The 23,639-nt window shown below is 37.8% G+C and overlaps 1 protein-coding gene across 2 annotated transcripts in view; it reads left to right on the top strand.

Annotated features, from left to right (window-relative positions):
- The window catches only part of LOC117417977 (disintegrin and metalloproteinase domain-containing protein 12-like), a 74,454-nt gene that overhangs the window by 47,310 nt on the left and 3,505 nt on the right, over positions 1–23,639 (top strand). For both annotated transcript variants that reach the window (XM_058985200.1, XM_034030429.3), the window contains exons 5-21: positions 828–904; positions 2,061–2,247; positions 4,934–4,999; positions 6,033–6,104; positions 6,196–6,365; positions 7,294–7,378; positions 10,313–10,461; positions 15,682–15,859; positions 16,899–16,988; positions 17,161–17,356; positions 18,022–18,130; positions 18,590–18,788; positions 19,141–19,218; positions 20,120–20,228; positions 20,542–20,677; positions 21,105–21,213; positions 22,030–22,284. In XM_058985200.1, coding sequence (XP_058841183.1) covers positions 828–904; positions 2,061–2,247; positions 4,934–4,999; positions 6,033–6,104; positions 6,196–6,365; positions 7,294–7,378; positions 10,313–10,461; positions 15,682–15,859; positions 16,899–16,988; positions 17,161–17,356; positions 18,022–18,130; positions 18,590–18,788; positions 19,141–19,218; positions 20,120–20,228; positions 20,542–20,677; positions 21,105–21,213; positions 22,030–22,284 — 2,265 coding nt within the window. The remainder of the gene's footprint in view (positions 1–827; positions 905–2,060; positions 2,248–4,933; positions 5,000–6,032; positions 6,105–6,195; positions 6,366–7,293; positions 7,379–10,312; positions 10,462–15,681; positions 15,860–16,898; positions 16,989–17,160; positions 17,357–18,021; positions 18,131–18,589; positions 18,789–19,140; positions 19,219–20,119; positions 20,229–20,541; positions 20,678–21,104; positions 21,214–22,029; positions 22,285–23,639) is intronic.

Genomic DNA, 23,639 nt, shown 5'->3' with positions numbered 1-23,639 from the left:
CTCCAGTAGAAATATAACAGCATTGCATTGGCTTATCATGCGAATATATGTGCAATCATTTCTTAACTACAAAACTGGCCACCGGTGTGTTCCTAAATATACAGTATTTCTGTTGGGGTTGACCCTGAAGAGTAAAACTGAGTATTGGACCTGACAGGCTAATTACATAATGACAATAAAATACAGCTCAAGTTAGGGAATTGCGGTGTAATTTTTCCTAAGAAAACCCAATATTCCTTTTAGGCAGATAGAGTTTTTTTTTCTGCTGAGTAGCTATTTGTACAGTGGTGTGGAGGTTAGCCCAGTCATAACATGCAGGTCCTGTTATTCCTCAGGCACTTCTTATTCTGATAGGCTTCCTTTGTCTACACATTTTAACAGATTCCGAGTTACACAGGCAGTTAGTTAATGAGAACTTAATTAGCCCTTTACAGTTACTGAGCTAATAAACGGTGTAACCATGCTTGGGGTGGAGTTTTTATGCCAGGATAGTTCAGCATATTCAAGTTATGTCTGCCTGAAGATCTTTTAAGGTACCAGTTCTGCTGTAATATTAATCAGACCATAGATATGACAGGCAGTACATGAACCATGGGTGCAGTAGTATTGTAGGGGAATACCAAGAAAGCATCACTTTAAGAAATAGTCTGCTCCACCGTAAGTGTACAGCAATATTCACCCGTGTGCAAAGTAAATTGTGGAGCATACCATTTTAAAGGGGTGTTCCCTTTAATATGGCCACCCTGTGTAAACACCAATGCAGCAAGGTTTGAGAGAAAAAGCGTTTTTTTTTTATTACAGATAATAGACTAACTCTTTTTTTTCAGGTTCACTGCTACTACCATGGGAAGGTACAAGGGCATGCACGTTCCGAAGTTAGTCTCAGTACCTGTTCTGGTCTCAGGTAAGTTGTGACCAACCTCAGGTGTGACCGAATTGGCTTAATCATACAACATACAGATATTTTATGTAACTAGATGATTTTAAAGTGTCATGTAGGCTATAATTTTTCAATTAAAATCAATTTCGAAGAACCTCTATGTAGAATTCCTTTCTTACAAAATACTTTTGTAAAGAGGTCAAAATGACTAGGTTAATAGACTAAGGAATACCTTAATCCTCACAGCAGTTTGATTAGTAGGCTTTTAACCACTCTCCTAAAAGCTTGTTCAAAAAATATTCAGATATGGAGATAGAGCAACCCTTTGTGCCAGAAATATCCTGAAGGTTGGGAGCCAAAATAAATTGTATTATAATTTTATTTGGCAATGGCCATCTCTTTGGGGGTTAACAGTTAGTTTATGTATATCTAAGTATTGTACAGGGCAGCTAAACTGTGGGTTAGGCCTCTGAGGATGAAAGGTACACTGCATTAAACATTTTAATAAGTGAAGTATTGTCTATCAACATTTTAGAGTCTTTTAACACATTTTAGCTACATGATTTAAACCAGAAACTGCGACGTTTAGCCTACATGAAGATGGATGCAGTCAGCATTTAAATGTAAATGTTTGTCATGTGTATTACAAAATGTTAGATCCTGGTGGTTTTTAAAACTTTTTTTTCTAGAGACTAATAAAGAAATAATTGGATTTTGTTTTAATTTTCTGATTTCTTTGCTGAGTTTTTGTATGCTGCCCTTCCATGTAACAAAACTTGAACCAGCCAACACCTTCAACCTGCTTTTTCTGTCCTTAAGGTGATCTACAGGTGTAAAACATTTTTAATAACACAGAGCACCGCGTTATATTGCAGGTCTGCATTTGAACTGTAAAAAATATAAATGAATAAATAAAAATACTCTCAAAATACAACACCATGACAGTGAAATTGCAGTTATTTTCACAGAGAGCTACTACAGGCTATTGCCGATGGAGAGCCACCCAATATAGTCAGATTGGTGCAACCTCACACTTGAAGATTATTGTTGCTGTTGTTATTTTATGAAAGTAGCTGTGCTTAAAATGTAATTTGTAAGGAATCTTCTGGAAGCGTGAGAACTGTTGAACACAGAAGTGCACCAGCTTCCATGTTCACGTGACAAACGTTTTCGTTTACAGGGGCTTCATCTCACTTGAAAATAAAACCTATGTCACGGAGCCGGCCAAGGGTGCCACGAATGGTACTCACTTCATTTACAGAGCGGAGAATCTCAATGGTCCTCCTGGCACTTGTGGTCACGGTTTCAACATATCAGGCATCACTTTGGACAGCACTGCCAAGTCCTTTGATGTGTTCAACATGAGGGTAAGGAGAATATGAGATTTGTGAGCAATAGCTGCCCTTTTATCTGATGATATTACAGTCTATTCAATTGGAATCATGTTATTTTTTCTAGTTTAAGTGCCTGCAGATGGTAAATTCAAAGCAAAATTTGTTTGAATGACTGCGTTGAGGTTTAAATTCTCTCAAATGGATGTTTTAGCTAGGAACTGGGGAATAATATTAATTGTAAATCAGACAGCAGACCTAAATGTGATCCTTAATAACTGCTTTCATTGAGGTTTAACTTACCAGTGTGTGGTTTCTTGTAATGGGACACTTTGTATAACTGCAATGGGTTTTTAAATGAGACACAGTTCTTAAAGGGAAGGTCACTTTGCTGCCAGTCAATGAGGCTTTTCACACACCTTATAACTTGTATCATAATTTGAATCCCAAACAAATTAACATATTAACCTCTGGAAGCAGTACAGAATTCCTGAAAAGAAGGATTGTGAACTGTGAGCTTATTTAAAATACATTTCAATCACATTTTTCAATTAAATAGTTTGTTGTGTTTACTTTGGATCCAAAAGTAAATGTCAGTGCTTTACCAGTATATGGATATATTCCATTATTCTGTTTGGTTTAATACAACTTGAGGCAGTCAGCAATGCGGTAATAGATAATACTCTTTTATTGAGATTTTCCATTTACACCCATTCGTTTCATTCATTTTACATTTCTTTTAAAGATGACATTCATGCATACAGACATACATTTTGTTTTAAAAGCATTTAAAATACATTTAAAAACACCAAGACAATCGTGCTTTGTACATGGTTAAAACAGACACAGATTAAAATCAGCATGAAAAAAACCTGTGCTGCTGTAAAAGTGACTGGAAAAAAAGAACCATCTATAAAAAACAGTGCTTGTGAGGGCCGGGGAGGGCTCTCTAAAAAAGTTCAAAAGTGAACATAAAACAGAACAATAAAACGATAGAACTAAAACAGGGACAGGGGAAAAGGGACAGTGTATAAAACAGTGAGTTAAAATTCTAAAATTTTAAAACACTTAAAATGTAACTTTTAATAGTTAACATTAAATATCTTTTAGATACATAAACAAAACAAAACAAAATCAAATAAACCATTCAAAATAAATCAAATAAAAATCCATAAAACTGAAACAGAAAGACTACATAAAACCAGGGCACCGTTCAAAAACGGTCATGCCAGCTAAAAAGGGCGGAATGCTGGCATGACAAAATAAAAGGCTTAGCGGTGCCCTGTAGTCCTGCTCCTAGGAGCTAGCGGTTCCAGTTTTTTCATTCATTCCATCTTCACGTCCTGAAGTCCGGCGATCCTCCACTCCACGCGGGCCTTGTCCTTCCCGAGGGTCCGGATGTCCAGAATTACAAAGTCCTTGATAAGAGTTTGTGCCCTTCTGGTCGTGGTGATTGTGTCTAGCTCATTCTTGTGATAGACACAGACGTTACGGCCCTCCCACAGGATCTACGGTAATAGATAAGGAGAAGCTTCAACCGCACAGAATCGTGGTTATAACTGCACAAGGTCCCTAGATTGTTTAGCAGCAGAAATAGAGGCTGTGACACAGAGAAGTCATTATAGCAGTGCTGTGAAATTTCAGTGCTGAAAACTTGGGCAGTTGGTATCTGTGTTATGGTAACCACTTATCATCAAGCCGTCTTTCTCAATCTCATGTCACCCTACCTAAATGACATTGACATGCAGGCTGTAAACCGCTTCACTGCATGTAGTGAAAGGTGTATTTGGAATTAACACATTGACAGTGGGAGTGTCAGGTCCAACACACAAGAGAATACCAGTCCCTACATTTTGGACTGTACCCTCTAGCTTTTGTAGGGCTAAGTGAAAATGTCTGTTTAGTAAAATAGTATCTTTATACTGTTTTTCATGCTATGTAAACCAAGCGAGACACCATTTGCAAAACAGCATTAGTATAGATTTGTGTATCTTTAAGCTCCTCTTATGGTATATACTATAGTGGTTGTCAAAAAAAAAGCCTGCAAAATGTAGAGAAAAAAACATGAAAGGATTAACAAATGGACCTTCTTCATCTAAGAGGATAATTAGCATTAGCCTGTTTGTCTCTGACATGCTTTGATTATACTGAAGTGCATTTTATTTCTTATCTAAACTACATTGTATAATGCAGAGTGCTTTCAATGATGATGTGGCAGAGTAATCAACCAAGAAGTGCTGTTTTTGTAATCCATAAATCTATAACATGTTTTTTTGTTTGTTTTTTATAGATACTTCCATCCTCTTCAGTTTAATGAAAAGACAAATATAAAATCTTAGAAACTGCAAGAATGAAGGGTCCATGACTTTTTAACCCTTCGAAACAGCAGTTCAAGTATATTCTGTAACATCTTAATATTTTTCAATTCATTTCAATTCATTACATTATCCCTAGCTACAACCTATTTACAGAAAGAAAAAATTAATAAGGCCTACCATACACTTAGTGTCACCTTATATTCCTCAAAACAGACTAGGACCAAGGCATCTGTAAAGTGTCTGTTGAAAATCTTTTATTTTTAAGAATCATTTTCCAGATTTCCCTCTTCCCGTGGAGAATTAAATGGCCAACGTGAAGTGTTTTTGTTTAGCCTCCTGTCTCTCGTAGATCAACCAATCTACCTACTCCCTTCTAAACTTTCTATTTATCTTTGCTTTTCCAGCACAAGAGGGACACTCAAAGGACAACCAAATATGTGGAACTAATTATCGTAGCGGATAACAGAGAGGTAAGAAGGAGGCATTCATTTCAGGGTTTGTTTAAGTGCTGTTATATCTCCCAGTGAAAAGAAAAATAGGCGTCACAGTGGCATGGAAATAAGAAAAGAAGGACAATTGTTTAGAAGCATGGTGATGTGAAAACAAAATTCACAGCAAAGAGATGGGTTTTTTCAGGGGGGGGGGGTTTCAATGATACTTTCATCCTCTTCAGTTTAATGAAAGGAAAAATAGAGGATCTTAGAAACTGCAATAATGAAGGGTCCATGCCTTGTTAACCCTTCAAAAAAGCAGTTCAAGTATATCCTGTAACACTGCACATGAGACCGGAAAACGGGTGTTCTGATATTCTTGAAATCATCTCAACAATTTCACCTTGACCCATGTGTGCTACATACAATACATATTGCAACAATTCTGGGGGGAAAAAACTGTTTCCCTTTCGGACAGAATTGGCATTTTCCTAAATATTTTGGTTCGTCTGTAACTGATATCAAGCTTTAGCTAATCGTATGCCTAGGGTTGGTAGATTTAGTTTAATGAAACATATGTGCTAAGGCGTCTGTTGAAACAGCTGGGCCATTTGGTTTGTGTACATTTGAAAAATAATATAGAGATGACATACAAGCTTCCAGCTGTTCTGGTGAACAATAGATTCATACTAACATTGTATTTTACAACACAAATTTTATTGAATGTAAAATGTTCCTACAAACATTCTAATTTGAAATATCCTTTTTGGAAACATCACTCCAGTTATTAATGTTCTTTTCTGAAGTTACTGGATGGTGTGATTACATTTAACACACACTATTAGTCTCATCAGAAAATGTATCAAACTAGATGCATATTGAAACAGTTTGTGTTGTACAGGTTTATACTTTTCTTTTACAGGGCTTTAGTATTCCAACTGCATGAATGATCATCATGCCTTTTTCTGTGTTTTTGTAGTTGTACAGCTTATGTTGTTTGTCACGTAGTGTTTGTAAAAAGATTAACATTTTTCTGCATAAAACATGAATCCAACCCATTTCTAAACTTCAGTTTCAGAGGCAAGGAAAAGATGTTGAAAAGGTTAAACAGCGACTGATCGAGGTTGCTAATTATGTCGATAAGGTAAGATAATAGAAATACTACCATTCAAATAATAATCAACTCAGCATAATGCATAATAGACTGTGATCATCTCTTGCATCTGCCTGTTTAGTTTTACAGACCCCTGAATATTCGAGTGGCCCTTGTAGGTTTGGAAGTTTGGAGTGACACAGACAAGTGCTCCATTACCCAGGATCCTTTCACCACGCTGCACGAGTTCTTGGATTGGAGGAAGCTCAAGCTGCTGCCCCAGAAGCCACACGACAATGCCCAGCTTGTGAGGTGAGGAAATGTATGCCACAGAGATAACCAAGAATAGGTGATAGACTAGTCTAGACTTGAACCATCCCAAAAGCTTCTTGTGACATCATGAATTTGCAATGTGTTACCCTGAGTAAAGAGTGCTCTTTTTTCAGGCAGTGTGTTGAGGACTGAATAACAGATATTAGCTATTGATAGAGGAGACCCTTCTTGCCATCTCATGGAGGAATAGTAACCATATCAACTTACAATTGAATAGTAATAATGGTTTTGTAGGTACTGATTGGATTGGATTGATGCAATATATTGTAAACAATATTAAAATGCCAGTACTATCGTTAAATGTCTAATTTGTTCTGAATGTGTAAATGGTTCTACTTTTACAAACCTAATTAGCATATTGTCTAACTGACAGCAGTCAACAGTTGCTCAAATTGTCTCTTTTTAAATCACAGCTTAGATCCTTTTTTGTACAAAGTTTTGTGTTTGAGGTTCACTCTGTTCTGTGGGAGGTGTTGTTCATTTTCTACAAGACTGAAAACAGATGGTATTTCCTGTTGCGTGGATACAATTTTCGAAAGCTTGTCCAGAAGAGCATGAATATCACCCCTGACAACATGGTCAAAGGCTCTTTCTGAAGTTCTGAATCCAGCTAGCATTCGGATGGGGCCTCCTTGAGAAAGCACAGACCTCATCAATCCTGTATTAAAATGGTCAAATGTTGAACCAATGTACAGTATATTAGTTTTCCTGAATTTCCAGCATTGATGTTGAAAGAATATTGGAGTGATATTAAAGCTTTCTGAAGCTGTCAGAGCTGGATAATGTCACGGAGAAGGATAAAGGGTTGCTATACTGGGAATTACAAGGAGATCCAAAGGAGAATATAATATGCTAATTGGAAGCTTTTGCTTAATCCAGTGCTTTTGTCTTTTATTGTTTTTAACAGCGGAGTGTATTTTCAGGGGACCACCATTGGCATGGCTCCTATAATGAGCATGTGTACCGCAGAACAATCTGGAGGAATTGTTATGGTGAGTGGTGATTTCATAGGAAATGTGACAGATCTTTCCAGTCCAATTATTGACTTAATAAAGGCTTTTCTTTGAAGCTCTAAATCAAAAAGGAAAAAAATATTACCTCTGCTTTAAGATTAAAAACAAATACATAAATAATGAAATATAAACTCTCAAGGGGAACACAACCTAACTAGTAGGAGGGGGTTTATTCCTCAGGGCTAAGGGAAGTTGCACTGAATTGGGTTCATCCCACAATCGTGGATAGCTTCCTTTATCCGGATCCCATCCAGCCTATGGGTTTGATACAGACCAGCACTCAAACACAACAAATAAATTCAACCAGTGCTCCAGAATGGTGTAAGAGGGCCATTGTGCTACTGGAGGGGCCGTTTAGTCAGGTGGACGTTAAAACAAGGTCCTGTCTTCTCTGTAAAGATCCCAATGACAACTTCTGAAGAGAAGTAGAGAGTCAGTCCCTGTCCTCCCCCCCTCCCCCCCTGTGTTATGGATATAATGCATTGCACATAGAGAGTTTACCCCCGTATCATAGATATAGTGCAATGCAGGTGAAAGTGGACTGAGAGAGCTGTCCAACAGATGGCTCTTGAGCCATGTACGTCTCACAAGATGGCTCTCTTGATTTAGAGGTGAAGGCTGGACATTCAGTAGAATCAGCCTGTCAACTGATTTTGTTGACGTCATGACTTTAAATGTCATTGACATACAATGTATAAGTTACACTTATTACAATGATAGCTACATTACGGGATGCCAGGTTAACAGCTTGTTTCCAGATGTTTATCCTTGCTTCCCACAGGTGACAATGGTTTAGTTGTGTGATTAAAGGACGACATATAAAGTTAAGAGGCGGAGGAATGAAATTAAACAGTTTTAATACTCTATTAGTTATTCTGGGAGACTGGTTTTGGAATGCGTTTTGCATTTCATGGTTTTTACAATTCTGTAGTTTGTTAAAGAATTGTGGTCCCGGGCATATATCTGTGTCAAGCTGTTTTTCATGCTGCTGTCCTCCAAAAAAATTGGAGCTGACTTCTGAACAAAATCTCTGTTTTTTATGTTTTATATGTTCTGAAAAGAGGGTGATAAATGTTTTGTGATCTAAAATGTTTTGCATATGCAGTTTAATGGGTCACGCTTTATTTTAAGGGTAGGTTTTTTTTGTTTATTAACTGTTAACAAACAGCTAATAAACATGTTAATGTACATTATTTATAATATATTAAATAATATATAATAGGACAGCTAAAACTGCAAACACCAGAGCCCTATGGATGATCAATACCCAGTCGATCACATGCTTGAAATCGGTTCAAATTGTTACTGTAGTAATGTTTAGCAAATTAAATCAGGTTTTTTTTAACCCTAACCATAAGCTAAAAATTAACAATGTTTGTTAACAGTTAATAAACTAAAAAAATGGTCCTTAAAATAAAGCGTGACCCTTTAATGTAATCTTGATCATTGAGAATAGCCATGCTATTCTTAATATGCATGGCTAACCCTGCTTTTCATATAGATGGGCAGGTGCACAAACCCAAACCAGACCATACTGAATTTGTTTATTTTTATTTGGGATGAACCAGAAGAATTAGAATCCTCATACAGGCGCCCAATTGGTCACCACCATGAGCAAATAAGACAAGAAGCAGGAGACATACTGTTGACTTCTTGCTGTCTCAGAGCACTGTCCAGCTTACACACTGAACAATATATCCAAATGCATTGAACCTGTTTTCATGATTTTTTTTACAGTGAACCCAAACTGATCCCTGGAACTAATCATTTAATGTAAGAACCATTTGCACAGCCTACATCATTCCTGAATGTCCGCCACTGAGGAACTAAATTAGTTGTGCAGTCTTAATAACCAGCGTGTTGGGAAGTTTTGACTTTTATTGTCGAGTCACATGACTGAGGATGAACTTCACCTCAGCCAATCCTATATATAAAAATTGAAAACTTGTCTTTATAATCGTTGTTTTGTTTCTAAGGTAACACAGTGTTTCACACGCAGCATTCAATAAATGTCTTTGTATTGTCATGAAGCGAATGAAGTCTAAACAAAAAAAAAGTTTGCCTCGAATAAAAAACTGCAAATCACATTTCTTCAAACTGCTCAAAAGCCCTTCCCCTTTGGGATACCAGGTCTATAATTAATATCAGATGAAAACACAAACTGACACAGCTGGTTTTCTTCTTAGTCTTCCATGAAACAGTTAAGTAGCCTCTGTTTTCTAGAGATGATTATATAAAATGAGGAACCCCAAGTTTGACATCTCCTTGATTATCCTTTGGTGGAGGAATTGTAGTATTTTTGGGACTCCTATTGAATAATATAGAATACAGTATATATATTTTTTGTATAATGCAAGGCATATTTCAAGGCTTGATGTAAGCAATTGTCTGCACACTATTAAGTCCTGCAGCCACCATATGTCAGTTTTGACTGTAATTAAACTGATTTAAAAAAGTGCGAAAGCTTAGACTACCATTGCATAGAATTACAGATAAGAGTACCATTGCATTCCAACTATGTTCTTAGTCAGTCACACCTGAGCTTCATTAGACATATCCATATGGCTATTAAAGCAGTAATAAAAGCTTGAAATGTATTGAACTATGTGATAATGTGAAGGCCCCCTAGTGGCTCACATGGTAAAGGCACAACCGGGTGATGTGCAGGGTGAGTCATATAGTCAGGGGTAGGCAGGGGAATGCATGTTCGCGTCCTGGCTGTGCATAGTCCCTGGGGATTCTGCAGGTTAGGGAGGCAAATTTGCTAGGTACTGTTTCTTCGTCACCGCAATACAGTGGACACTACTGGCCAGACGCCCGGTGAGCTCAAAGAGACAACATGTCTGTGGGTTAGGAGATAACGTCAAGCCCTAACAGGAATGCAGTGATAAGAGATTCCTGATTCCCTTCCAGGACCATTCGGAGAACCCCCTGGGTGCAGCAGTGACTCTGGCTCACGAGCTGGGGCACAACTTCGGAATGAACCACGACACCCCCGAGAGGGGCTGCAACTGCCGGGTCTCTCCAGACAAGGGGGGCTGCATCATGACTCCCTCCACGGGGTGAGTTCAACCTGCTGGCCATCCATAGCATTACAACAGAGATGTGCTGCAGATATATGGTAATACAACAGCATAACTTGTCAGTGGTAGTGCTCTGTACTTATATTACTGACTGATCCATTTTGCAGTGTTATTACTGTCATCCAAAATACGGTTGATTGTGGTAATGCTGCACAAAAATAAGTAGTTTCAGTTTGATGATTTTTTTTTCACGACGCCTTACATTCACACTAATGTTTTTAAGTGATTTTGTACTGGAACCTTTTTTGTTATTCTCTGATTCATGCTTGGCCTGTTTTCTTCATCAAATATCAGGCTGTTTAATTTCTTAATATAAATTTGTAAGTGGTTGAGACAGAAAATCCACTGTTGATCTACTTTTAGACGTGTTATTCTTGTCAATATCCAAATGAAAAGCAACTCTTTAAAAAAAGGGGGAGGGGTGCATATATCTTTGTTAAAAGGTTCATTTGGTGCTCCATATTAACCTTTCCAGTGTCCTTGGTGATTGTTCTAATATGTATTTATCACAACATGTGAATGCATTGCAACTCTTAGGGTTGTCCGTGCTCCGGCTTTGCTGGCCACGGCTCCGGACAATACAGACAATAATTAAAATAATGTATGGAAATGTCCCGTTGTACAGTAACAAATGGTTCAACCCAATGCTCAACATATCTGTAGAAAATTTGAGCCAACCTCCAAATAACTGCAGCCACTTCTCAAGCACTTGAGCTGCAAAGTTGATGTTTTTGCTGGACTCTGCATATTTTGATTGGACTGCATCCATCAAAAGTAGTGTAACCCAATGCGCAATTATGTGCTCATAAAATAACCCAGTTTAGGGCTGCATGAAAAAACGAAGATGCTTTAAATCCATACTTAATAGAATAGGTGGAGAATAATAAAACCAGTGAAAAGAGTAAGAGAATACTACATCAATCTGCCCTTACTCAAGAAAGTGCAATGACACCCTGTGGGGATTTGAAATATGCATGTAATGAACTGTAGATGGTAAATGTCTTCTTTCATACAGTATTTATTATCAACAATCTGTACACAGATGGAAAGAGTAACAACCCCCCGATACATTTGTTCCTTCAGCTAAAAGTTTGAGCTTCAATATTTCAATGAAATATGAAGAGCATTTGCCATGTTAATCTAAATACTTTATTACCGGTAAAACTGATGTACAGTATAACAAGACTCATAACTCTTAAAGCTTAATATAATCAATATGAAACTTACGATGAAGTTTTCAATTTGAAAAACGTTCAGTTTGAAAAGCACTTGCTCTGATGGCTATAGTTCTTATAACATTTTAATGATCAACAACAGAGGCTCTCTTTCTACTGTATTTTATTGTATTTAGTTATGTGAATTTGGGAGGTCAGTAAATCACTGTAAAACACCAGTAGAATATAGGGGTAATAGGTGGCAGCAGGTGTACCTGCCTCTGTGTAGATCATTAAAATATACCCCAGGTGTACCTGCCTCTGTGTAGATCATTAAAATATATCCCATTGTCTTTATTACCCTGACCGCGATCTAAAGGTATCATGAAGATCAAGGTGTATCAAATGGTTCTGAAGTTGACCAATTAAAAGAAACATAGCGTACTTATTGTTAATGGAAACATGTTTCATGCATGCTGGACAGACGTGTTCAGATTTGAAATTCTGGGTAGTTTGGACTATTACTAGTTAAAAAAAAATCTATATTTGCATAGTTATTTTGTTTAAACTACTAATAAAAAGTGTCAAACCCTTTAATTGCACTTCAGACACACCTAATGTTTGTGATTAAGAGCCCCATTAATTTACCTTACAGCTGGCAAAAATGGTTTACTAAAACTCAAGCAACAATAATAGAAAGCATTTTCATTTTGATTTATCTCTGTTAGTCAAAATACAAATTGCACATCCCAGCATAATGTTAATTGAATTAGGTCCTGTGTTGAGTGTAGTATTAAAGTTTGTTGATGTTAAAGTGCTGGGTTTATTTCTGTTCAGGAATGAGTAAATATAGTATTCCTTGCTGTAGTGTGGTCCCCTGACAATTTTTTTTATGTCTGCAGTTTTTTACAGTTATAGAATCCGCAAAATCTGTTCTTTAATGACTGCAGACAGAGTAATCATGGCTGACGAGTAAACAATTGTAATTACACCCCGGCTTTGTTTATTTGTGTTCATATCTTCCTCTTTCTTGGCAGGGTTCTGTGCTTGTTCTCAGATATTGCTGACAACTCCTTCTTGAAGAATTACTTCAATTCAGAAATTCCATTTCAAATTGCATTGTTTACCTCTCCCTTACCTTTCAAATCCTTGTTAACCCATGGTCTTGTCAATTTCCTCAATGTTTAAAGTTAAAGAAGCCAACAACGACCTAGAACCGTTTATATTTGATAACATTATCTGGATTTTAGAGTTGGGGACTTGGTGATGTCATGAATTCAAGTGGAACTCATCAGCAACTCATTTGTGTTTGTGAATTACATTTTGAAGGCAGCAGTGTGGAGTAGTGGTTAGGGGCTCTGGATTCTTGACCGGAGGGTTGTGGGTTCAATCCCGAGTGGGGGACACTGCTGTTGTACCCTTGAGCAAGGTACTTTACCTAGATTGCTCCAGTAAAAACCCAACTGTATAAATGGGTAATTGTATGTAAAATAATGTGATATCTGAATAATGTATAATGTGATATCCAAGTTTATTCTAAATCTCAAAGAGACATGTTGATAGAATTTATTTTAATTTTTTTTACAGTATTTAAAATGTTTAAGAAACCAGCACAGGATAGCAAATCAATTCAACCCTGTATATATCCAAAAGATCTTTGGTGTGAAATCTAGGAATTACATTTTGAAGACTCCATTGGCTTGCTTTCCCAATCATAATTTTAATTAACGTTTGTGGAACACACATGGTTAGCTTGCTGGTGTTTAAAACAATATTATCAGAGGCGGAAGAGTATAGTTCTCCCTCTAATCCCCTGTAACGGAATGCTAGCACAGTAACTCAGCTGGACTAATAGTTGCTGTATGCTTGGGATTTACATTCCAAGCAGATATCAGCTGCCAGTGAAAATGAACGATTGCACAAACCAATTTAAGCGCTAATCTGGATTTCAAAATACTACAGTGTTCTTAATTTGAAGAGACGTTTTAGCCTATCGATGAGATTGAAAAGGGAGAGCTCTGATGCTTTGGGACAGAAGGAGCTTTTAAAAAATGGTTCTGCCTTTGTGTGTTTTTTCATCTCTTTTCCATCTGGGAAAACAGCCACCAATGGGGAGTCTGTATGTGAAGTGGGCTATCTGAGCCTTCATCTAGCAAGCAATGCATTAATATTTTCACTGTTTGCAGTGCAAACAGTGAAAGTGTAACTGTATTATGTAGCTTAAAAAATGGAGACCACTGTTTTCTCAGCAGTTTAAGTGATGGATTGCTGGACTGCAGAACACACATTCTGTGTACTACATCATTCCACAGTTTATCCTTGTGTGCCCTATTGGGACACGTTAATTGTAGCTTGCTTGTTGAGTTTTTTTTTATGTTACACGTAACAATCTTTTTTAAATATGTCAAATAATTTTTTCAAAACCATAACTACACCTTTAAGTCTCTTCACCTTTTTGCATCTTACTCAGTAATTGGGTCTGGATCCTTGTGTTATGAAAGGCTCACTGAATTGAAATAGAAAAAAATGGGCTTTCATGTATCTTGTCAGCATGTCACTGCTTTCACACACACTGAGTCCCCCGAAGTCTGGCGACTTGTTATTAATGGGGCTGCAGTGCAGAGGCAAGCATGACAAAGACTAGGCCAGGGGTCAGACAATCTCGAACTGATTATGGCTGTATTAGCTGGCTGCCTAGTTTCCTGCAGGAAGCACAGTTGTCTGGGCACTATTCCCTTTGTGGTTTGTAAAGGCAGATAACTGTCGAATGAAGCCGACCTACTGTCAAGATTGATTCATTGACTCGGTGTCGCTGCTTTCATGAACAAGGCTGTTGCTTGCTTCTGCTGGGTATTTACAGACGAGAATTGAAATTGTTGTACATACTATATTGCATTCAGCCATTTCTAATCTAATATACTGTGTATACAAAACTATTTATATTATCACATACTGTGCAAGCCAAGATCACTTCACAGGGTTCTGCCACCAAAACAGACAAAAAGAGATGAGGTAGTGAACTTCTACTTTTAATATATATGTTTTTCAGATAAATCTTCCATTAACTTTCTAACCTGTGAACACTGTTTTTTTTTATTTTTTGTGAAGGCACTTTTTCAGCGCCTATACAAAATCTGAAATACTTTACTGTGCCACTGGAATTATGGCTTATGGCTTATTGCACTTGTTCAAATTAGCAAGAGGTATGAGACATGTTTCTGAAACTCCAGCAGTGTTACACATAACCCAATTTAGAATTGAACAGTATTCACCATTTCTTAATAGTACAGCAGATGAACCCAGACATGTTGGCACTGAGGACCCGGAGGGTGCCTTATTCCTGTGCAGAGGGAACATGGCTAATGACAAATCTCAAGCTTGTCTTGCCTCTGTACACCTCCAGGACAAATGAACGTCTTTATTGCTTAACCCAGTCCGATTCTTTTTGAAGAGTCACTTATTAGCAGCAGTTTCAGCCAATAGTCTGTTCAATTATACATCACTAGCATATATCAACTACCATGAAGGTATTTCAAGGAAATCATTTGACTAGGTGTACTAGATGATGTTTGGTTATCTTCAACAACACTAATGAGTCAAATGTAAACCTGTCAGTACAAAATCAGTTGCATAGCATCAGATTAACTAATACCGTTAAAAGGATAGCTTGTTTACAAAGATCAGATGATTAGAAGTAATTTTAAACACAAAGGTTTCTCGTGTTTCGTAATTGCATTGCTTTCTTTACAGCACAAACACACTTCAACGTTCAGAAAACAAAACTAGGATTTGGGTGCTTAATCGTTTTTTTCAGCTGTTGAGAACATTTCCCTAGGCAGCAGTGATACAGACAAGTTATTTTTAAACATGATTATGAGGACCCTTATAAAGAACTTCTCGTCAGCCCTGCATACCAGGTTTATTTTACTCAGTTATTTCAACATTAATTGAATATTCGTTTACATTTTGAAAGCATGTTTGAATGTAAAAATCCATGTTCATCCCAGCGCTATGTAATAAGGTGTCAACGTTCCCCTTTCCACAGGTACCCCTTCCCCACAGTGTTTAGCAGTTGCAGTAAGAAGGACCTGGATGTGAGTCTGGAGAAGGGAGTGGGGATGTGCCTGTTCAACATGCCTGAGGTCAAGGTGCTTTACGGAGGACAGAAGTGTGGGAATGGCTATGTGGAGGAGGCAGAGGAGTGCGACTGTGGAGATATAGAAGTAAGTTCAATACAACAAAAAAACCTTTTAGTCCACTTTCATTTTAGTCGCTGTGCAGTCTTAATGTAACGCTTTGTACAAAGATCAAGCAAGTGATATGTATTTGCGAAATCTGTGTTCTCTGCTAATATTGAGATAGCTATTTACTCCAATAGAAAAAACACCATTTTCAATTCTACAATGAATATGTTTGATAACTTTTTTTTATGTTTTTTTATGTTTTACATTTTATTTAAATGTAACAAAGCATTCTCACTTTAACCTTCTCTACAGTAACCTCATATTGGAAATTACAAAACCAGATAAGAAATATCTCCACCACAAAAATCTTTCTGTTGCCCCATTTCTGTCAATGCGCTGCAGCCAGGGGGGCGCAAAATGCAAAAGAAATGTGCAAGTAACTGACCCAGAACAGGCATTTCCCAGTACTGAATTCTTTCTGGTATGTTATTCCCTATTCAACAACTGTGGATGTGTTGATAACATCTGTATACTACAGCTGACAAGTGTATCAGGAATCAAACTTTCTGTACATACTGGACCAACGTATGAAAATAAAGTCCTTCTGGAAAAGGGTGACGCATGTTGACAAGAGCCAAAGCAACAAGCCCTCCACCTAACTACAGAACAAATATGCTCCAATCAGGGTAATCAAAAACTTCTCAGAACACACCACCAGCACTTTTAGTGCCAGAATCTCATTAAAACGTAGTATTCGTTTCTATAGTACTTCTCTCTAGCATACCTCTTGAATTACAGTAAAGGTTGTTTTAGTTCTATCAACCTGACATGTCTGAAAGCCTGCCTGATTTTTTTCTTACCACTGATTATATGCACACGCTAGTCACACACATACTGATAATATATACATAGGTTTTCCTTTATAGATCTTTCTTTCTATGAAAGCTTGTGACATTAAATTGTGAAACTCTGCATGCGCCTTCATAATGGTGGGAGACTGAAACGCAAAATTCAACAATGAAGCTTTCCCCAAAACCAGGAAAGCCTGCCAACTTTCTTTTTCTCTTGTATTTTTCAGGAATGTACGAACCCTTGCTGTAACGCCACTACCTGCACTCTGAAGGTCGGTGCTGTTTGCGCACACGGGCAGTGCTGTGAAGGCTGCAAGGTGGTTATTGACGTTGCTCAGTTCTACTGGTGCTTCTGCTTTGTTCTGTCTAAACACTGTCAAAACTACGGAATCCCTTTAATTAATCGCACTATCACATGTTTCTCGTAGCGTTCCGTTGGAATGTTATGCACACACTGCTTGCTGATTTAAAAGGCTTTTCCTTTTACAGCTGAAACCAGCAGGTACCCCGTGTAGGGATTCCAGTAACGCGTGTGACCTGCCGGAGTTCTGCACAGGAGACGGTCCTCACTGCCCTCCAAACGTTTACCTGCATGACGGGCACTCCTGTCTGAAGGTGGAAGGGTACTGTTACAATGGGATCTGTCAGACCCATGAGCAGCAGTGCATCACCCTCTGGGGGCAGGGTGAGTATCGCTATTGACAGCAGCACTAAATGATATAGATAGGGATTCTTTTATTTTATTTTTTTATTAATACTAACCCAGAAAATGCATAGGACTGCTGTGCACTTACAGCCACTCTTCATGAATACAGTCCTTACTGTTCCACAGAAGAAGGAGTTACATGAGATTCCACATCAAACAAAATATATTTTGGACAATGTTGTCACTCCAAAGGCTTTTCGCTGTAGTTTACCACCTATATCTGGTTTATCCTAATAGGATCATCTTAAACTAGTAGACACTAGATTCTCAAATCTCTTTACTTGAAATCATCATGAGCAGTTTTTTTTTTTCAGAAAGGAAAAATACACCTAATACAATTATCAACCAGAAGTAAACAACTCTGACATTTCATTTAACAGTATTAAATGGTCTTAAGTATAAAGAGCAAGCCACATATTAATTTTAGAATTGTAAAAAGTGTATAGTTTTTCTTTCTTTAAAAAAATGCTAATTTCAATCTGGAGTAAATAGCTTCGTAAATTCAGCCGTATGCGTTTTTTTTGTTTTTGTTTTTGTTCAATCATTTGTCTTCAAGATTGAAAGTTTTGTTTTACTAGATTTTAAAATTGAAAGTTATTTACGAGCTCTTAGAAACCAGTGTGGCTGCTTTGCTTTCTCCCCAGGAGCCAAGCCTGCCCCAGGGATCTGCTTCGAAAGGGTAAACTCGGCAGGTGACCCCTATGGGAACTGTGGGAAGAACTCAAAGGGATCCTTTGCAAAATGTGAAATCCGGTATGTTCCCGATCACTTATTTTTTTTTTTTTTTTTTACTATTAAAATACGTTATACTTTTTTCCAGTTAACACATTTCAGTTCCCTTTTTTATTGATATTCCCCACTGCTGAACAGGGAAATAGCAATTCCTGTCGGATAAGTATTGCAAGGCAAATGCTGGAGGCTGTGTGGTCCAGTGGTTAACGAAAAGGGGCTTATAACCAGGAGGTCCCCGGTTCAAATCCCACCTTAGCCACTGACTCATTTTGTGACCCTGAGCAAGTCACTTAACCTCCTTGTGCTGTCTTTCGGGTGAGAAGTAATTGTAAGTGACTCTGCAGCTGATGCATAGTTCACACACCCTAGTCTCTGTAAGTCGCCTTGGATAAAGGCGTCTGCTAAATAAACAAATAATAATAATGCAGTTCCATGTGGTTTAGTGTCAGCGGTTTTATTGTATTGCTGTGTGTTTTGCAGAGATGCTGAATGTGGGAAAATTCAGTGTCAAGGAGGAGCCAACCGACCTGTAATTGGTACGAATGCTGTTTCCATAGAAACTAACATTCCCTTACAAGAAGGTGGTCGGATCCTGTGTCGTGGCACACATGTGTACCTTGGGGACGACATGCCCGACCCTGGCCTCGTACTGACTGGCACCAAGTGTGGAGATGGCATGGTGAGGAACACAGCCCACACCCCAGGGCATCCATTAAACATGACCATGTCCATCAGTGTGTTATTAGAGTTTGGCTTGTTTCTGTACGTCTTTATATATTTTCTTTCTTTGTTTTAAAACCACGGAAATCAAATAAAACCAAAAATCCTCAAAATGTAAATGAATAATTATCAACTGTGAATGTCAAGTTGAACAGCTGATACCTGTGTCAGTGTTTCAGTGTACTGTAATGATGATGGCCATTGACTTTGTTTCTTGTCAGTTTTATAAGAAGAGTTTATGATTGAGTATTTTAAGTTATTAATGATAAGATGTGACAGCTTATCATTTTTGTTTTCTGCTTCTGTCTTAGATGTGCCTGAATCGCCAGTGTAAGAATGTCAGTGTCTTTGGGATTCATGAGTGTGCTGGAAAATGTAATGGCCGTGGGGTGAGTACCGAAAAGTGACTTGGAACTGAGAAATATTAAGCAATATATTATATATTTGGATTCAACTTACTTGCAAGTCACTGATATAATTTATTACGTGCAAATTAAAATGTGCATTAGCTCCAGTTATTGCATGACCTATAACATTTCATACCATCTCCACTGATTATGTAACCCAAATAATAGTGATTTAAACTCAACAGTGTATATACTCTTAATACCTCTAATCATTTCACAATATATGCATGTAGTTTAAAATCATCTCCCATTGGCCCTGACTGTTTACAGCAATTAATTTAAGTCCTACTTAAAATGCTTTTTTCTTGTCTTGGCACAAAAAAATAGGGAAAAGGTTTTAGCGCTTTGATGAGGGCCAAAAAAAAAATCTTGTTCGCCAAATCCACAGTACCGAAACATACACAGAGGAACCCATTCCGGATTTGTTTAAGATATCAATGTTCAAGATAATTGGATCATTATATATGTCGACAAAAATAGGAAATGCACATGTATCATGTTTTAAATAATGCAAAAACATTCCAGCTGCTTCAGATTATACTTTTGAGATTTTGGGGATGGAATTTCAGCTGAGTGACTGACCCACTACATGTATGGGAGAGAAATCACTGATGCTGTTTTATTCCTTTTGTGAAATACTGGGAGAATCAGGACCTACTGGACCCTTCTATAGTACTCTAAAGAAAAGGCCTGTATGTTTATTATAAACATGTAGCATTGGCATGGGGTGTATACTGCTCCCTCTTCCCTTGGGTGTTGGTCCCTCTTGGGCAGACACAGTGCTTTTTCTATCCCAAACTTCTAGTCTTCAGTGCCCTCATTCCAGCTTCTTTCATCACCATAGGACCAGCAGTAATATCTTTTCTGTTTTGCTGTTTTGAAGGTGTGTAACAATAACAAGCACTGCCACTGTGAAGCCGACTGGTCTCCTCCTCACTGTGAAGTTCCAGGGTTTGGTGGCAGCCTGGACAGTGGACCCATGAGACTTGCAGGTGAGCTCCAGTGGAATGGTTTTGGATTGCTGACTCGCATTCAACATGTCCACATTTCAAGAGAGCATTTTAACACACAGACAGTACCTTGCTCGTAAATTATTCAAGTGAATTCATTTACATAAACTGGAATTAAAAGTGTAAACATTTTTGAAATTCAGAAAGTTAATTTGTGTTACTTTTACTTTTTATATACTGTATATATATAAAAAGTAAAGATGTTTGTGTCATTTTCTGGAGTGCAGTATATCTGTCATGTGCAACATTTTCATTGCTTTTTGATTCTAACTTTTTGGGGGGGAATGTTTTGCAGACAACACCAGTTTAACCGTAGGGATACTGGTAACTCTTATAAGTCTAATTATTGCTGGATTCATCATCTGCTTTAAGAAGAAGACTTTAATCAGGCTGCTATTTACAAATAAGAAGACAACGATAGAGAAATTAAGGTGTGTTCTCATTTCTGATTCTTGGTTGCTCACGTATTGTTATTCAAGAATACATTTGTAACCACTGGATCACTGTTACGAATTATGATTGTATTATGTATGTTAAAATAATATATTTAAATGGTACAACTATTCACTGGAGGATGCAGTCAGTGCTCTTATTTCTATTTCTCTTTTTAAAAATTATCCATCCAGAGAAATCTGTGATGCTGCGGTCGGTCCGCCTTTTTGTTTGTTGTGGTGTGGTGTCAAAGGGTACTATTGGCCTCTCTTTTGGGAAACAGCTACTTTTGGTCATGAGACCCTGCATTAGCCAATTGTGATGCAAGTTACAATATAAGGTCAAAATGATTTTGTTAAAGAAAGAAAAAAAAAATTAACAATCAATTTTCCTTCAATTTTAAATAACAAAAAGCCTTTATTTCAGGTCTGTGGGTCCAACAAGGCCATCAAGTCCAAACCAAACAAACCCGGCCTACAGCACCTCTCCATCCAGGAGACTGCCAGCCAAGCCACACAATTCTAGTATATACAAGGTAGGGTATAAAACTTGGTGTGCATTTTTAAACTACACAAGTGATACAGAAGTGAGCCAATCCAATTCAAAATGCTTTACAAAGTCTTATACCGTAGATCGATTCTTTACACATGTAATAATTATATGAAATGTTTCTTTTTTCAATTAAATATGTTGCGTTATTATTATATGCTTCCAATAACAAGGAATAAAAATGTTGCTGTGTTTTCAAAGGAGTGTCTATTTACTTTTATTTAAGAGCATGACCACTGTATAATAGTATGAGTTATTCCCAATTCAATTCCCAAGTTTTCCGTTGCAAAACAAAATATATGAGCAATCGATTATATTATAGATTATACATGGTGGATTGCTAGAGCAGGTCTGCTGGATTGTAACAAGTCCACATACTGTGAAATTATAGAACAAAAATCAGATTCAACCTTTGAAAATGTTTGCTTGGCATTTCATACAAATATGTTTTTAGTTTTGTTTTGTTTTATTTGTGGGTTGAAGATATTTTAGGAAAGCATTATTTTCATTTCTGTTAACAATTACAAAATCAATTCATCACCCTTGTATGAGGTGGATTTTTTCAAAGGGTTACACATGGTATCAATTTGTTTATAGTTTTAGGAAGAAAATACTAAAAGGAACTTAGTAAAATTCTTTGTGATGTTTCTTTTAGTATTACTATATTAGTGTTTGTATCCAAATTAACAAAATTGAAGCCACAACTGCACAAATAATTCACCAGCTCCCTACACCATACTGGATGTTGGTATTGGCCCTGATTTCAATACTACACTGCATGATGCGTACTGTTTCTTTGCAGCCGGCTCCTCATGTCTCGGAATGCCTGTTGCCCTCCCACACAATGCACAGCCACAGCATGAGGAAGCTGCCACTGTTCCAGCCGGTCCACATCAGCAACCCCATTCCAGTATCACTAGGAGCAGCGGCAGCAGAATCACGCCCCGCTGATCGGATCCCACAACGAGTCCTGCCACCCCTTAACCAGCTGCTGCCCTCCAGGCAAGGGCTGCCAGTCAGGAGCTTGCTGTCCCACTCGTCCTTCAGACAAATACAGGTACAGAAAAAAAATCCATGAGACAACAAGCTTCTTCATATCAGTCCTCGACTCAAATCTGCTGTCTTGCCCATCATGACTCAAACTGATACATACCTTATATAGTTTCCCATAGTAAAAACATAGCAAAGTGTAATCAAGCATAGTGAACACATGGTAAAGCATAGGTAATCATTGTACAGCCCACAGAGGTATGGCAAACCACAATAAACTACAGGAAAAACTGCAAAATTACAATGCACATTTACTGTTGTAAAGGGAGATGTGTGTGGGATGCCAGGTGCTAGCTTGATATATACATACTGTATACATAAACATCAGTCCCTTTGTGAAATATATACAAAATAAAAAATAAAGAATTTTCCTTGGCCCTCTTGTAGCACCCTGGAATGGACCTAGGCTAACAGGCAACGTTTTCTTTAAAGAGACAGTGAGACAGTATGTCTTCTAGCTACCCCAGTCAAGGACAACAGTTTGGTGGGCAAGCTCAATAGCACATTACAGGCCAGTTTTCCAGTTGCTGGCACCGGGTGATGGCTCATTGACAGATTAAGGAGGCTGTGTGGTCCAGTGGTTAAAGAAATGGGCTTGTAACCACGAGATCCCTGGTTCAAATCCCACCTCAGCCACTGACTCATTGTGTGACCCTGAGCAGGTCACTTAACCTCCTTGTGCTCCGTCTTTCGGGTGAGATGTAACTGTAAGTGACTCTGCAGCTGATGCATACTTCACACACCCTAGTCTCTGTAAGTCGCCTTGGATAAAGGCATCTGCTAAATAAACAAATAAAAAGGGGAGTTAACTGGCAGAGTCAATGCTTTGCATTGTAACAGGTTGATGGAAGAAAGCACCGCTAAGTTTGAGAGCAGGTTAGCATTTTGCTGCGACAAAAATCTTATAAATTGTGTATTTTTGTGTTTTTTCCTTTTAACGTCAAACAATGAAGTACTGTAGTTATTCAGTTTGAATGAGGATGGCCAATGGTTGTTGTATAAACACAGCACTCCATGAATGTTCACAGAGTATTCTTGGGGAATACTAGATTTCTCAACACTTGTTATACAAGTAGAATTTGAGAGCCTTTGCCTAAAGATTTTAAAAAGCCACTACATTGCCTGCTCTGCAGTAACAGTAGTTACCTCACAGTAGGGAAAAGGTTGTCTGATTTTTGGCTATGTTCTTCACTGTTAATCACAGTGCTTGGCCAAGAACTGGTGCCCATTCACACTTAATTACTCACGAGACCTACGTTTTTCGAAGCATGTTGCTGATTAGGCTTGTAACAAGTTCACGGATAAGGGAAAAAAAAAAACTTTAAATCGAAATAGTGAATAAAATAAGCAGCAGGTAGACCG

The sequence above is a fragment of the Acipenser ruthenus genome, chromosome 13, assembly GCF_902713425.1.
Source record: "Acipenser ruthenus chromosome 13, fAciRut3.2 maternal haplotype, whole genome shotgun sequence".
In the NCBI taxonomy this organism is placed as follows: domain Eukaryota; kingdom Metazoa; phylum Chordata; class Actinopteri; order Acipenseriformes; family Acipenseridae; genus Acipenser; species Acipenser ruthenus.
This window is presented reverse-complemented; position numbering and strand designations above follow the sequence as displayed.